The sequence below is a fragment of the Siphateles boraxobius genome, unplaced genomic scaffold (assembly GCF_051911475.1).
Source record: "Siphateles boraxobius isolate OS27281-9 unplaced genomic scaffold, OSU_SipBor_1 8, whole genome shotgun sequence".
Lineage (NCBI taxonomy): Eukaryota > Metazoa > Chordata > Actinopteri > Cypriniformes > Leuciscidae > Siphateles > Siphateles boraxobius.
Window position 1 is genome coordinate 13,932,492 of NW_027509208.1, and position 12,225 is coordinate 13,944,716.

General features: G+C 37.3%; 1 protein-coding gene across 1 annotated transcript in view; it reads right to left on the reverse strand.

Annotated features, from left to right (window-relative positions):
* Nucleotides 1-12,225, reverse strand: part of pinx1 (PIN2 (TERF1) interacting telomerase inhibitor 1) — a 39,978-nt gene that overhangs the window by 27,515 nt on the left and 238 nt on the right. The window contains exons 2-5 of the mRNA XM_077221149.1: nt 11,780-11,889; nt 4,176-4,268; nt 3,996-4,077; nt 3,653-3,736 (exon numbers count right to left, since the gene is read on the reverse strand). Of these exons, the coding sequence (XP_077077264.1) occupies nt 3,653-3,736; nt 3,996-4,077; nt 4,176-4,268; nt 11,780-11,889 (369 nt within the window). The remainder of the gene's footprint in view (nt 1-3,652; nt 3,737-3,995; nt 4,078-4,175; nt 4,269-11,779; nt 11,890-12,225) is intronic.

Here is a 12,225-nt window from a genome sequence, read left to right on the forward strand (position 1 = left end):
CTCCGATGATGAAGTGCTTGCAGTTCAGTTCACATCAAGAAATGCTGGATCAGTTGATAAATGGGCGGCCAATTAAATCTGGGTTACTGGTTTACACTGCTTGTGTCTAAGATGGGCGCTGGAGACGCTGGTGCCTTTCTCCTGTTCTGAAAGCCATCAATCTTTGAAACAAGCTACCTCCATCCTGTCTAGAGTGGGGCTCAGCTTGCTTCCATTCTAAAGGATTAGTCCAAAATCAGTTATTAAAAATGACATTGAAAGCAATATATGCAGTTGTACCATCATTACACACTGCACATTCATATCCTGACAAAAGATAATCAGCACTAAGAGGATGTTCAACACCAAGAGACACTACATTTAAGGTTGCTAATATTACAGTCAAACATTTGGACAATTTTTAATTTTTTTTTAAAAGGAATCTACAGTAGTCAACATTTGAGGTGGATCAAAAGAATTCAAAGTTGTCCTAAGACAAGAACGGGTATTGTTCAAAATTCATGTATAACTTTGGATCAAAACCTTTCATCACTTCAAATGTTGACTACTTTAATTTATGTATTAAAAGCATTGGAATTATTTATTTGACTTAAAAGTAATACAATCTTCATTTTCATACCTTACAAAAATTTGGGGACAGTAAGATTTAGTAACAGTAAGAAATACTTTTTTAGGATGCATTTATTTGATCAAAAGTGACAGTAAAGATTTATAATGTTATAAAAGATTTCTATTAATTCGAATAAATGCTGTATTTTGAACTTTCTATTCATCAAAGAACCCTGAAAAAAATGTAGCATTGTTTTAATAAAAATATGTTTTCAATATTAACCGTTTTTAAAATTGATAATAAATGTTTGAGCATCAAATCAGCTTATTAGAATGATTTCTGAAGAATGGAGTGATGATGCTGACGATTCAGCTTTGCCATCGCAGGAATAAATTACATTTTAAGATGTATTCCAACAGAAAAGTTATTTTAAATTGTAATATTTCAATATTATTGTTTTTATTGTATTTTTGATCAAATAAATGCAGCCTTGGTGAACAATCCATTTTGAGTAATATTCATTTAGGCAATTAAGATTTAATATTTAAGCGTCCAGGTCAAAAGATTTTGTCCACTTTTTATAATGATGGTATTGTGGCATTTTAGAGTAATGGTCTCCAGACTAACTGAAGTATTTACATTTACTTTTAAAAAAAAAGAGTAACATACGTTTAAACATTAGTATTAGTATAACTAGTTTATCTCTGTTCAATCCATTAAAGGCTTTAACCTGGCAACGGCTTTGGTGGGGCATACCCAAGAAACGTACAACGGTTGAGGTCTTCAGAGGGTTACAGATCAACTAATATCAGCAAAAGGTGATTCAATCAACAAAGCCTCCACAGGGGACATGGGCGGAACCCCGACGCGTTGGCACAAGACAATTGCCATGACAACAAACTACAAATCCATTCGCAGTTGTAACAACCAGTGTCACGTTTGTCATTTCAAAGACGGTTAGATGTCTTAGTTCCACTTTCAGGCACAGCAACTTAAATCTCAAACACTGTTACGGATCAAATTACTGACACCACACATTCAGAGAACAGAGGCTTCTTCTGAGAATTCATCTAGCAATTAATACATTTAAGCAGAATCCCATTGCAATATTTTTACTATTAAAGTGATAGTCCACCCAAAAATAAATTCTGATATTTATGTCGTTCCAAATCTGTGCATTTTTCTTCTTCTGCAGAACACACAAAAAAAAGGATATTTTGAAAAATAAACAAAAACAGCTTCAGTTCCCATTGACTTACAGTGTATTTTTCTTTTACAAATAAACAGGTTTGGAATGACATGAGGGTAAGGAAATAATGACAGAATGTTTACTTTCGGGTGGGCTATCTCTTTAACCTCTGAATAGTGATGCTTTTACAATAGGATGTCAATCACACCAATAGGAGAAGAAAAAAAAAAGTTTTACTAATGAGCTTGAGTGATGCTTTTTCACTTCAGGAAGACACAAAATGAGACTTATGGAGAAAGAGGTCAACACAACCAATCAGAGTAGAGCTGAGGTCATGGACATGAGGTTAGTGAGGTAGCCTAATTGCCTCGGTGTGTCGCGATGAGGTTGTGTGTGAGAAGTCCTTTCGGTCTCAAGAGACATGAGACCCATCCACTGAAAGTACGATCTTCCTTCTTGTAGTTAAACAAAGGCTTTAAACAGAGACAACGGCGGCAACAACAACAACATTGTTCTGGATGCGGTGTTATCTGTGAGACTCATCAGGTGCTGATTGAGGCCATTTTGAGTAGTAAGTGCACTGGCCTGTGCTCCTCACAGGAAACAGGAAGTCAAGCTTAGGAGCGGTATGCTACGGTGTCCTCTCAGGTGATAAGAGACGTCCAGTTTTTCCCCAACATTCCTGACATCTTTTATAAACATCCATCATGGAAAATGAGACACGGTCTAAAAATACTACCCCTTAAAAGTGTCATAGCATCATGAATGTTCAGACCTGAGGCCAAATAAATGTCCCACTCATAGAGACCACCAACAAACATCAGGCAGCCCTGCTCTCCATGCTGGGAAGGATGTGAGCCATTCAGCAGAGGTCAACACTACGTGACAAAACATTCAGGGAGATTGTTCAGCTGCCTGATCAAACTCCGGTTACTTGTTTGTCTACATGATTGTCAGAAAACATGGAGCTTCATGAAGTGCCTCCCTGTACTAGGGTCGGCACAGGCTGCTGGTTAAGCTGACCGCCAACTTGATCATGCTGATCTACTGCAGCAGTGACCCATGAGCTTTTACTACATATGCCAAAGCATACAAAGTTCAGCTACTGAACACAGGAAGTGATGGAAGGGGGGCTTTATTTATAAAGGAAATTGAAAAATAATATATTTTTTTTTTTTTAAACTGGCTCGGCTGCATGGATGTTTTTCAAATTAACACGTTATGTAGGTTATTAAAAATAAATTAAATTTAAAAATACACCTTTCAACACCAGACTTAAATAGACAAACCTGACTATGTAGAGACTCGAGTCAACTCTTTACAAACAGGTCAATAACCAAATAAAGCCCTACAAATAAAACAGATCAATAATAACCCTACAATTAAATACAGAACTTTTTTTAAATAAAATTGTATGAATAAAACTATTGATTCTACAGCAGTGATTCTTAACTAGGGGGCCTTGGCAATAGTCCTTGTGGCCTCAAAATGACTTAAAATTATTTTAAGACAAAACAAGAATTAATATTATTAATATTTATTATTTATTAAATATAAATGATTTAAAGAACCAGAATTCCCACTGTCTTGATACCCTGGTTAAAGGAAGCAAACATTTAAAAGTGTGATTTCTATTCCTGGAAAATCCTGTAATGCTTTAATATATTTTATCAGGCACAAACTGTAAGGAAAAAAAAACTTTAATTCTTAAAGTATACTTTATTATTATTATTCTTTAAAAAAATCAGAACATCACAAAGTAACTGGAAAAGTAATGGGGCCTTTGAATATTGCTGTGGATAATTGGCCTTGGAGTCAAAACTGTTGAGAACCACTGTTGTAGAGCAAAGTTCACGCAAAATAAAGTCCTGTAGCATAATGTCAGATTTGCAAGAAGACACTGAATGGCTCACCTTTAGTGAATTTCATGTAATGGACCCTTTTCTTTGAGGTCTTTGATTTCTCTTCCAAACTAAATCCTTGCTCCTGTGTGGGATCTGAAAAGTACACAGAAAGGTTAAAATAAAAAATAAAAATAATCTTTAAAAAAATGGCATCACACAATGTTTTTAACATAAGAGTGATTCAAGCAGCTAAAATGTAACAGACCATGAAAACCATATAACATTGTCCAGGTCATTTCAACATTACAATAGCACCACCTATTGGACGTTAAGGAGAATTAAACCATTTCAAAACTACTTTTTACACCTTTTACTTTTTTGCTTTGCCTTTGATTTTCAAACTTCAGCTTACTGTCAGTGTGGCTCTGTCCATGGCAGTTGTTAAGCTCCGCAAGGAGTTGATTAAAATCGTCCTGGTGGGCAATCCAGTTGTCCTAACAACACAAACCCCCAAAAGGAAGATTGTGTTTTTTAGTCACATCAACGCAAAATACAGTAGCTCAAAGGGAAAGAAATAGCAATAGTTTCTCACCTCGTTGTTTACAGAAGTGCCCAGACCCAGTTTGTTGTTCTTGGCTTTAACCTTAATGTTTTCTGTAGAACCCTGTTCACTCCTGCCGAGACCCTGCCGCGCAAACAAACCAGGAAAAACGTGAGCACACATTAAGGCTGATTTATACTTCTGCGTCGGACATACGCCGGAGCCTCTAAGCCGTAGACTACGCATTGGTTTTAATTTACACTTCTGCGTCGTTGTCCGCGTTGACGCACGCAGAGGGAGCATGTGAAACCCGAGCGAGCGGTTTGAGCAGACCAATCACAGCGCTTGTGTCCGCGTAGAATTGACGCGTTGTTACATTTTTGGAGAGGTGCACGTCAGGGTACGCCGAAGGGTACGCGCGCTACGCACAGCCTACGGCGTAGCTACGGCATAAGTTCAACGCAGAAGTATAAATTGGGCTTTAGACTATTAGAAGAACAATTACATTTCCATTTCCACACAAGCAAGACATGCGTTGTATCCAAAATCACATACTGTACAGTAGGTACTACATTTGGTTTGAAACTTACTTCACAACCATTAAAAAAGTATGTTCTATATAGTATTAACGTGTATATAAGTGAAATTCGGACTTACTACATCTGTAAATACTACTATAGCCCTATTCGCACGGGATAAGTATTACCTGGTGACCTCTAGTCATTTGTAATAATTGCAGAGTTTGTTTGAGATCTTAATCCCGTGCGAATGGGCCAGGCCTATAATTTGTAAAGTAAAAATTCCCCCACAAACTACCTACTATATTTCACCGAACACCGAGGTCCTGTGATAACATTAGTCCCGTGCGAATCGGCATCTCTGTGATTTGTCCGGATCGTATATCATTTTTTTAAGGTTTTTGTTTCATGTGCACCTTTTTATCAATCTTTCGCGAAGAATGGAGACTGTGTTGGAGTGTTTTGATAGTATTTTGGGTGCTGGGTCATATCGCTATAAGATAAAATCATCAGAAGAGCAAAAACAAAAAGAATGATTAAATGGAGATGAATGACATGTATAGCAACATGCGGTAAGGAACTTTATTCTGTTTATGTCATAATATATCATACAGCTAGACCTATAACGAAAAGACATTTCCAAGCAATAGCCTATTGACGTCATATCCGGGAGATAAGTCAGTAAATTTGAGTAAAATCACAGGCTTCGGTTATCCCGTGCGAATGCGCCACATTAAATTCAGATTTGGGGGGGTAATTTCTAAATCACACGAGGTCCCCAGATATACTAATCCCGTGCGAATAGGGCTTATGTTGCCAATTGTCATGTTGCCTAAGGCTCAAGTACTGCCATTCACAAATCCTTTCCCATGGCTGCAGGTATAGTAAAATCACCATTGGATGCACACTTTAGAATCTTGCCGCAAGTAGTAAGTGATCCGGGTACTTTTTTATGAATACGGACATACTACTCTTTTCACATGCTGTTTTACACCTATTATATAGTATGGAAGTAGGCATATTCTGACACAGCGAGTTGTTTTTGTTCACTGATTTTCTCCATGATTTCAAGCTCATCCAACAAACACCACAAGTATAATTTTTTTTTTTTTTTTTTAAACACCACAAGTAAAACAAGAGCAAAGTCATTTGGGGGGTTGCTTTAAAGGGGTGGTATAATGCCCTTTTCACAAGATGTAAAATCGATTTCTGATGTCCCCAGAGAGTGTATGTGAAGTTTTAGCTCAAAATACCCAAGAGATATTTTTATATAGCATTTTAAAGTTGTCAGTTTTTGAGGGTGACCAAAAACGCACCGATTTTGCGTTTTTGCGCACTGTCCCTTTAAATGCAAATGAGCTGCTACTCCCGGCACAGAGGGCGGAGCAACAACAACTTGTGTCTTTTTACCTCACACAGACATGCACTGATAATTTCAAAAACTTTTAGGCTTTTATGTTCAAACTGGAGTCAGACAAATATGGAGAGACTGGAGAAGAAGTGACAACATGTAGACAACATTTCTGAATGGTTTGTTGATGAATTTAGGACTTATGTGTAGTTATCTTCTAGTCATTGATTAGTATATTCTGTCATGATAATCTATAAATCGCATTCCTGGGAGTTTATGTAAATGTTAGGGTTAGTGATGTCACTAACTAGAGGAAGGTTGTGTAGTTCCTAATAGAGCCCGACCGATATATCGGCGGGCCGATATTATCGGCCGATTTTAGGCATTTTCCTAACTATCGGTATCGGCATTTATAATGGCCGATAAATGAATATTTTAAAAAATGCGGGTACGGTGATTCATGTAAGGGTGGCGATGCCAATAAAGCACCTAAAAGCTGTCACAAGAACTGGCAAAAATAATGATTATGAATACAACAAATATAGCAAGGAGACATTTTAATTGTTTATTAATAAACAAGTGTTTTCAGTCAGTGTCAGCCAAAGATGAAGTTGACGATGCTGACTCGCGATCTTCAGTGAGCGCGCGCCAGAGAGAAATGCACATTTCATACGATTACATGAGTCTGTCTGTCTTTCGTTTTGAATTGTTCTGTTTAAAAGTAGACATTTCAATATAGATATATTTCAATTCTCAGGTCTATACGCTGAGTTTCGGTTCATGAGACGAGCTCCAGTTCACCCGCAGGCGCCTCCGTGTCGAGATTATCTATCGTCTGCTAAATTTACTTCTTATAAATTAAATCCAGGCAAATGGCTGATGAAACATTGATTAAAATTAAGACACAATTAATACAAAACGAAATTCACTTTGAAACGAAAGGTTTTGTGCTTTCTGTTTGATGTCTATGTGAAAGTTTCAAAGCATTAGTGCCGCTTTCAGAGCGCTCACGTTCGTAGTGCTGAACTGTCGCGTCTGTAACATTGTTTTTTCCTCATAAATGCAAACACGAAAAATAAAATAAAATAAAATAAAATGAATATTTTATGTAGCCTGTGGAGACTGAGAGCCAACCCTTCTTCATCCGGTGGGTAGTAGCCTACTTGTGATTTGCGCAGTGTAATTCACAGAATTGATTTCTCTGCTACAAGCCTCTGTCACGTATTGTGTGAGCTTGTGACTATTGCAAGCGCGCAGCTGAGAAGTCCTGATTATATTGTCTGCTATATTTAGGCCTTCTTCTTATTTATTAAGGCAATTGGTTGATGAAACATTGATTAAAATGCGTGGCGCGAGCGATCTCCGACAGTAAACTGATTCTGCTTTGTCTAGGGTAAATAGCTGTTGCGACGCGAGCAGTAACGGCCGCGTCCGGTGTAGACACCGTGTTAAAGCTCATTCTGCCTGATAACGCTACGTTACAAAATCAAGCAATATTCCAAAAATGTATATAATTATAACACTTTATATAGGGCCATTTTGCAATAAGAGTAGCCTAGTTTCACGTTTAGTACATTTTGCTTACTAATTATTTAAAATAGTATAAAAGTACTGTACATATGTAATTAAAAACGTTTTCATTATGATATTATTCATTTTACTTTAGTAAAAAGATCTGAGTTCTTCCTCCACTGGTAGAGATTAGAGGAATTAAGAGTAAAAATAAAAGATAATAAGGTTTTGTAAAAAGATCTGAGTTCTTCCTCCACTGGTAGAGATTAGAGGAATTAAGAGTAAAAATAAAAGATAATAAGGTTTTGTCAGTGACACTTTTTATATATTTATTGATACAAGTTATGACTAAATTAAAAGACAAAGTCGTCGTTAGTGAAGATTATGCAACAGTATTTAGAATATAATATAATATAATATAACATGCAATGCAAACTAGTTTGGTTACAGCTCAGCTGTATAATTCTCATTCTATCATTCCCCCTGCCTCCATTACATATCTGTGTCACACAAGTGTTTGATTACCACATTTGAGTGATCATTGCAAAACGTGTTTATAAAATATATTTATTCTGTTTATAGCTACTGTGTAAAGTACCCATCAAAAGTTTGTACACACCAATAGGAAAGTGTCCAAACTTTTGACTGGTATACTGTACTATAATACACATAAATAATATTGCTACTGTATTATAATATACACATAAATAATATCGGCCGATATATCGGTATCGGGCTTTTTTTACTCCCTAATATCGGTATCGGTATCGGCATCGGCCCCCAAAAATCCATATCGGTCGGGCTCTAGTTCCTAACAGCCGTTTGTTGCAGTCCTTAGATAGCAATTTCTTTAAATGAAAATATCTGCCTTTGCTTTAACTTTGAGCATTGTGACTTTGCAGGTGTTGTTTATGCAGTAACAGTAACATTACACACTAACTAAAGTTAGAAAAGTACAATCATAATCAACCACCTCTTTAAGATAAATAAAGTAGAAATAAACCAAAACCAATGATTTTAAGTTTAGATGCTGAAAAAGGCTTTGATTCAGTTAGCTGGAGCCATCTCTATAAGGTTTTACACAAATGTGGACTTCACAAAATTATAATCAGAAGCATGCAAGCAGTTTGATACACCGACTGCGCACGCAAAAAAAACCCTGTATTGTATGGTAAGCACCCTGACGAAGGCCTGTTTGGGCTGATACGTGTTGGTGGTTTTTAAGATGTAGCCCTGTCTTACAATGGAGGCTTTTTACCTGTCTAACTATGCAAGTGCCAGGATGTGGATTGTCTTGTTCTACAACAGGACCCCCCCTACTATTTTTGATATTTTGTTCTCCCTCTGCAACACCCATAGTTTTGTTTGTGAGTGCCAGATGCAACCCTTGTTGAGTTATTGTTTTTGATAGATGCATGTTCATTTTCAAAATAATGACTTTAATGAAAGTTTCTTGAGTTTATTCCAGATGGAATTTTATTAGGCCACACGTTCTCTCCCTGGATGTACATAGGCCCCGTTCACACTGCAGGCAAAAGTGGCCCACATCTGATTTTTTTGGGGTCAAGTGACCAGGTCAGACTTCTTCAGAGGTAGTGTGAACACTCAAATCTAGCCCAGATCTGATTTTTTCAAATCAGATTTAGACCACATACATATGTGGTCCTGAATCAGACCCAGATCTGATTTTTTTCAATGCGGCCGCAGTGTGAACAATCAAGGCGGATTTGATGCGACTTTTACGTCAATCTACGTCGACATTTGTCACAATTATGCGCCGGCGAAGCCCTAGACACAACAGACACAGACAGTAGCCTAACATTAAAAACTTGACTAGATATGGAGAACAGCGATGAAGCGATTCAATGAGAGTGAGGTGTTAGATCTAAGTAGTATATGGGGAGATACTTCAATTCAAGCTAGAAGGACCTACCGTAACCGCTCCGTTTTGAAAAAATTGCACACGAAATGGAAGAACGGGGACAGAGGAGAACAGCGTCTCAGTGAAACTATTCACTAGGGATGGGCATGATTAATCGACGATCGATTATTGATCATTAAGAATTTCGTCGATCACGTTAATTTGTTATCGATTATCATTAAACTAATGCTGCTGCGTTGCGTAGTGTGAGTGGAAAGTGAACGTGTTCCCCGGGCTGGTTGGTCAAGTTAGCGCGGAGGTACCTGTACAAAAAGCCAGCGTGGGCCCCGCAGGGGCATGTTTGCAGGGGTGCATCCCGGCAACGTCAGTCCCCTCAGAGCGGGTGTTTTCAGCGGCTGGACTGAAGCCTTGTTTACACTCGACGCGTCCGCTCGAGCGCGAAGGTGAGCGCGGCAAAAATGACGTCATTGCGGTATTCGGTGTTTCACAGGCGAGCGCGTCGAGTATAAACGCCTCGTCTGTTTGGGGAGATGCGCGCGCAGTCTGTGGAGACTCGCGCTGCAGAGCCAGGCGAAAGTGTAAACGAGGCTTGACGGTCAGGTTGCGGTCGCGTCTGACCTCAGATCATGTCATCAACATGCTTATCTTTCTCACCAAAATCAGTAGACTGGTGTAGAAGTTGTATGTGAGTTACTAGTTATTTTTTATGAGGCTTTGTTAAGTAGCCTAGCCTAATTGATTGTTACAGTATGTAGGCTAATTAATCTCTCTCACCCTCTTTCTCGACTCCGTTCTTGGATAGTTTTGAGTTACATTTTGACAAAACCTGTCAGATCTAAGTATTATTATGTTTTTGGTTAAGTTATTGTTTAACATGATTTTTTTTATTTTTTTTTTATTTTGGAACAAACGAGGGTCTCTGTTTAACAGGTTAAGAACGCCAACTCGCAGCTGCAGGTTCCGTTGCTTCCGAGCACCGCAGGGCATATATCTTCAAGTTTAGCCTAACCGAACGTCCAGTTTTACTGCCACAAGTTGATCATCTTGTAATAAAGACCTAATCGAGGAAAAACGCGCTGTATTTTTGTATTTTCATTGCATTTTTAATTTATAAAAATAAATAATGAATTTGAATATAAAAATATGAATGATTAATCGATAGTCGATCGTTAATTCTCCCGACGATCGACTAAGAAAATTTAATCGAATGCCCATCCCTACTATTCACGTCATATTCCCACCACTCCTGGCTTCGTCTACGCATCCACACAGATCTCTGTAGTGAATTTGCAACCATAAACCCGCAAAAGTTTCCATTACACAAACATTATGAAATAAATGCGAATATGCTTACTTCCTCCATAACCTCCCGAACTTTAGTGCAACCGCGTGCTGCGTCTGATGTCATTGTTATTGTTCTTTTGCGCATGCCGGTTAGTTTGAAACCTCAAACAGTTAACACTGCAATCAGATATAGGTCACATTTTAAAAGGTAATGTGAACAGCCAATCAAAAAATCGGATCTGAGCAAAAAATCAGAATTGAGCATTAGGACTTGCGGTGTGAACGGGGCTATAGTTACTATTTTTACCTTTATTTTTTTCTATATATTTGAATTATTATTTATTTACTTTTATTATTGTAAAAAGGAAAAAAATTATACTTTGAAACAATTTAACAAATCTGGATTACAATTTACATTTAACACACATTAAGCAATTGTCTTTATAGTGTGAATTATTTTTTATTGTTTAATACTATATATTATACAATGCCAGCCCAATGCTTTCACTGGTCCCATCACAAAAATAAGTAAATGAATAATTCCAATTTAACTTTTTTACTAGTTTATTTGGTACTTTAAAGACCATCATAAATTGCTATGGAAATTTAACTCTTCATCCATGTCAGCCAGCTAGATAATGTTGCCATGGCAAGCAACATGTTTATATAAACAGAATTGAAAGGTGTTCAAGAACACAAGTAGTCATAACACATGTAGGTTGATCAACAATTTTAAGATTTGTGGGTACATTCATATATATATAAATTATCTTACATCAAGGGATGCAACAAGGCATTCCTCATGTTTTTGAAATCACTGGCACAAAAGTTTGTATGTTTGTTGCGTTTTAAATATATGTTTTTATTTATATAGACCTATATGTCTAAAATATAATATAAGTAATAAGTATAAGTACATTTAAGACGTAGACAATGCGATTGCGGCAGCAGTCATTAAAAGTGACATAAGTCAATTGGCCTAAACTCTCTGCGACGTTCTAACACCTATCGATTTTGAGTTTAGAAATATTTTTAAGTTAATCTTATTCATCACAGACATGTGACGTATGGTTTTATTAGTGTGTTACTTAAGTTCAGACCCTTATACCTTTCCTTTGGCCCAGCCCATACGTTCCAGCATCTTCTGTCCAAATTTAGACTCATCGTTGCTCCACGTGGTGTTTTGGGGGTCCGCTGCCCATTTCTGTTTACGACGTGCTAATAAAATACAAAGATTATGATGTAAGCGTCAAAAAATAAGCGACTACAATAATAGCAGGTTTCGTTTAATGTTCATGTTTCAAGCTTTTTTTATGAATGTCACAAGGGTTTTGTGTCAATGAGGTAGCCAGGCCTACAGTATAAAGCGGAATTAAGTATTTGAAAACTCATGATTCGCCCTGTGATATTAAAGGCCCAAGGTGGCTGCTAGCAAACATACTAAACAACGTGGAGGAATGCAAGAATGGCGATATTCATCCAAATCAAAAGCACATCCCTAATTCAATTTTACAAAACCGATATCTAATATTTTCAAACACATACAACTATCCT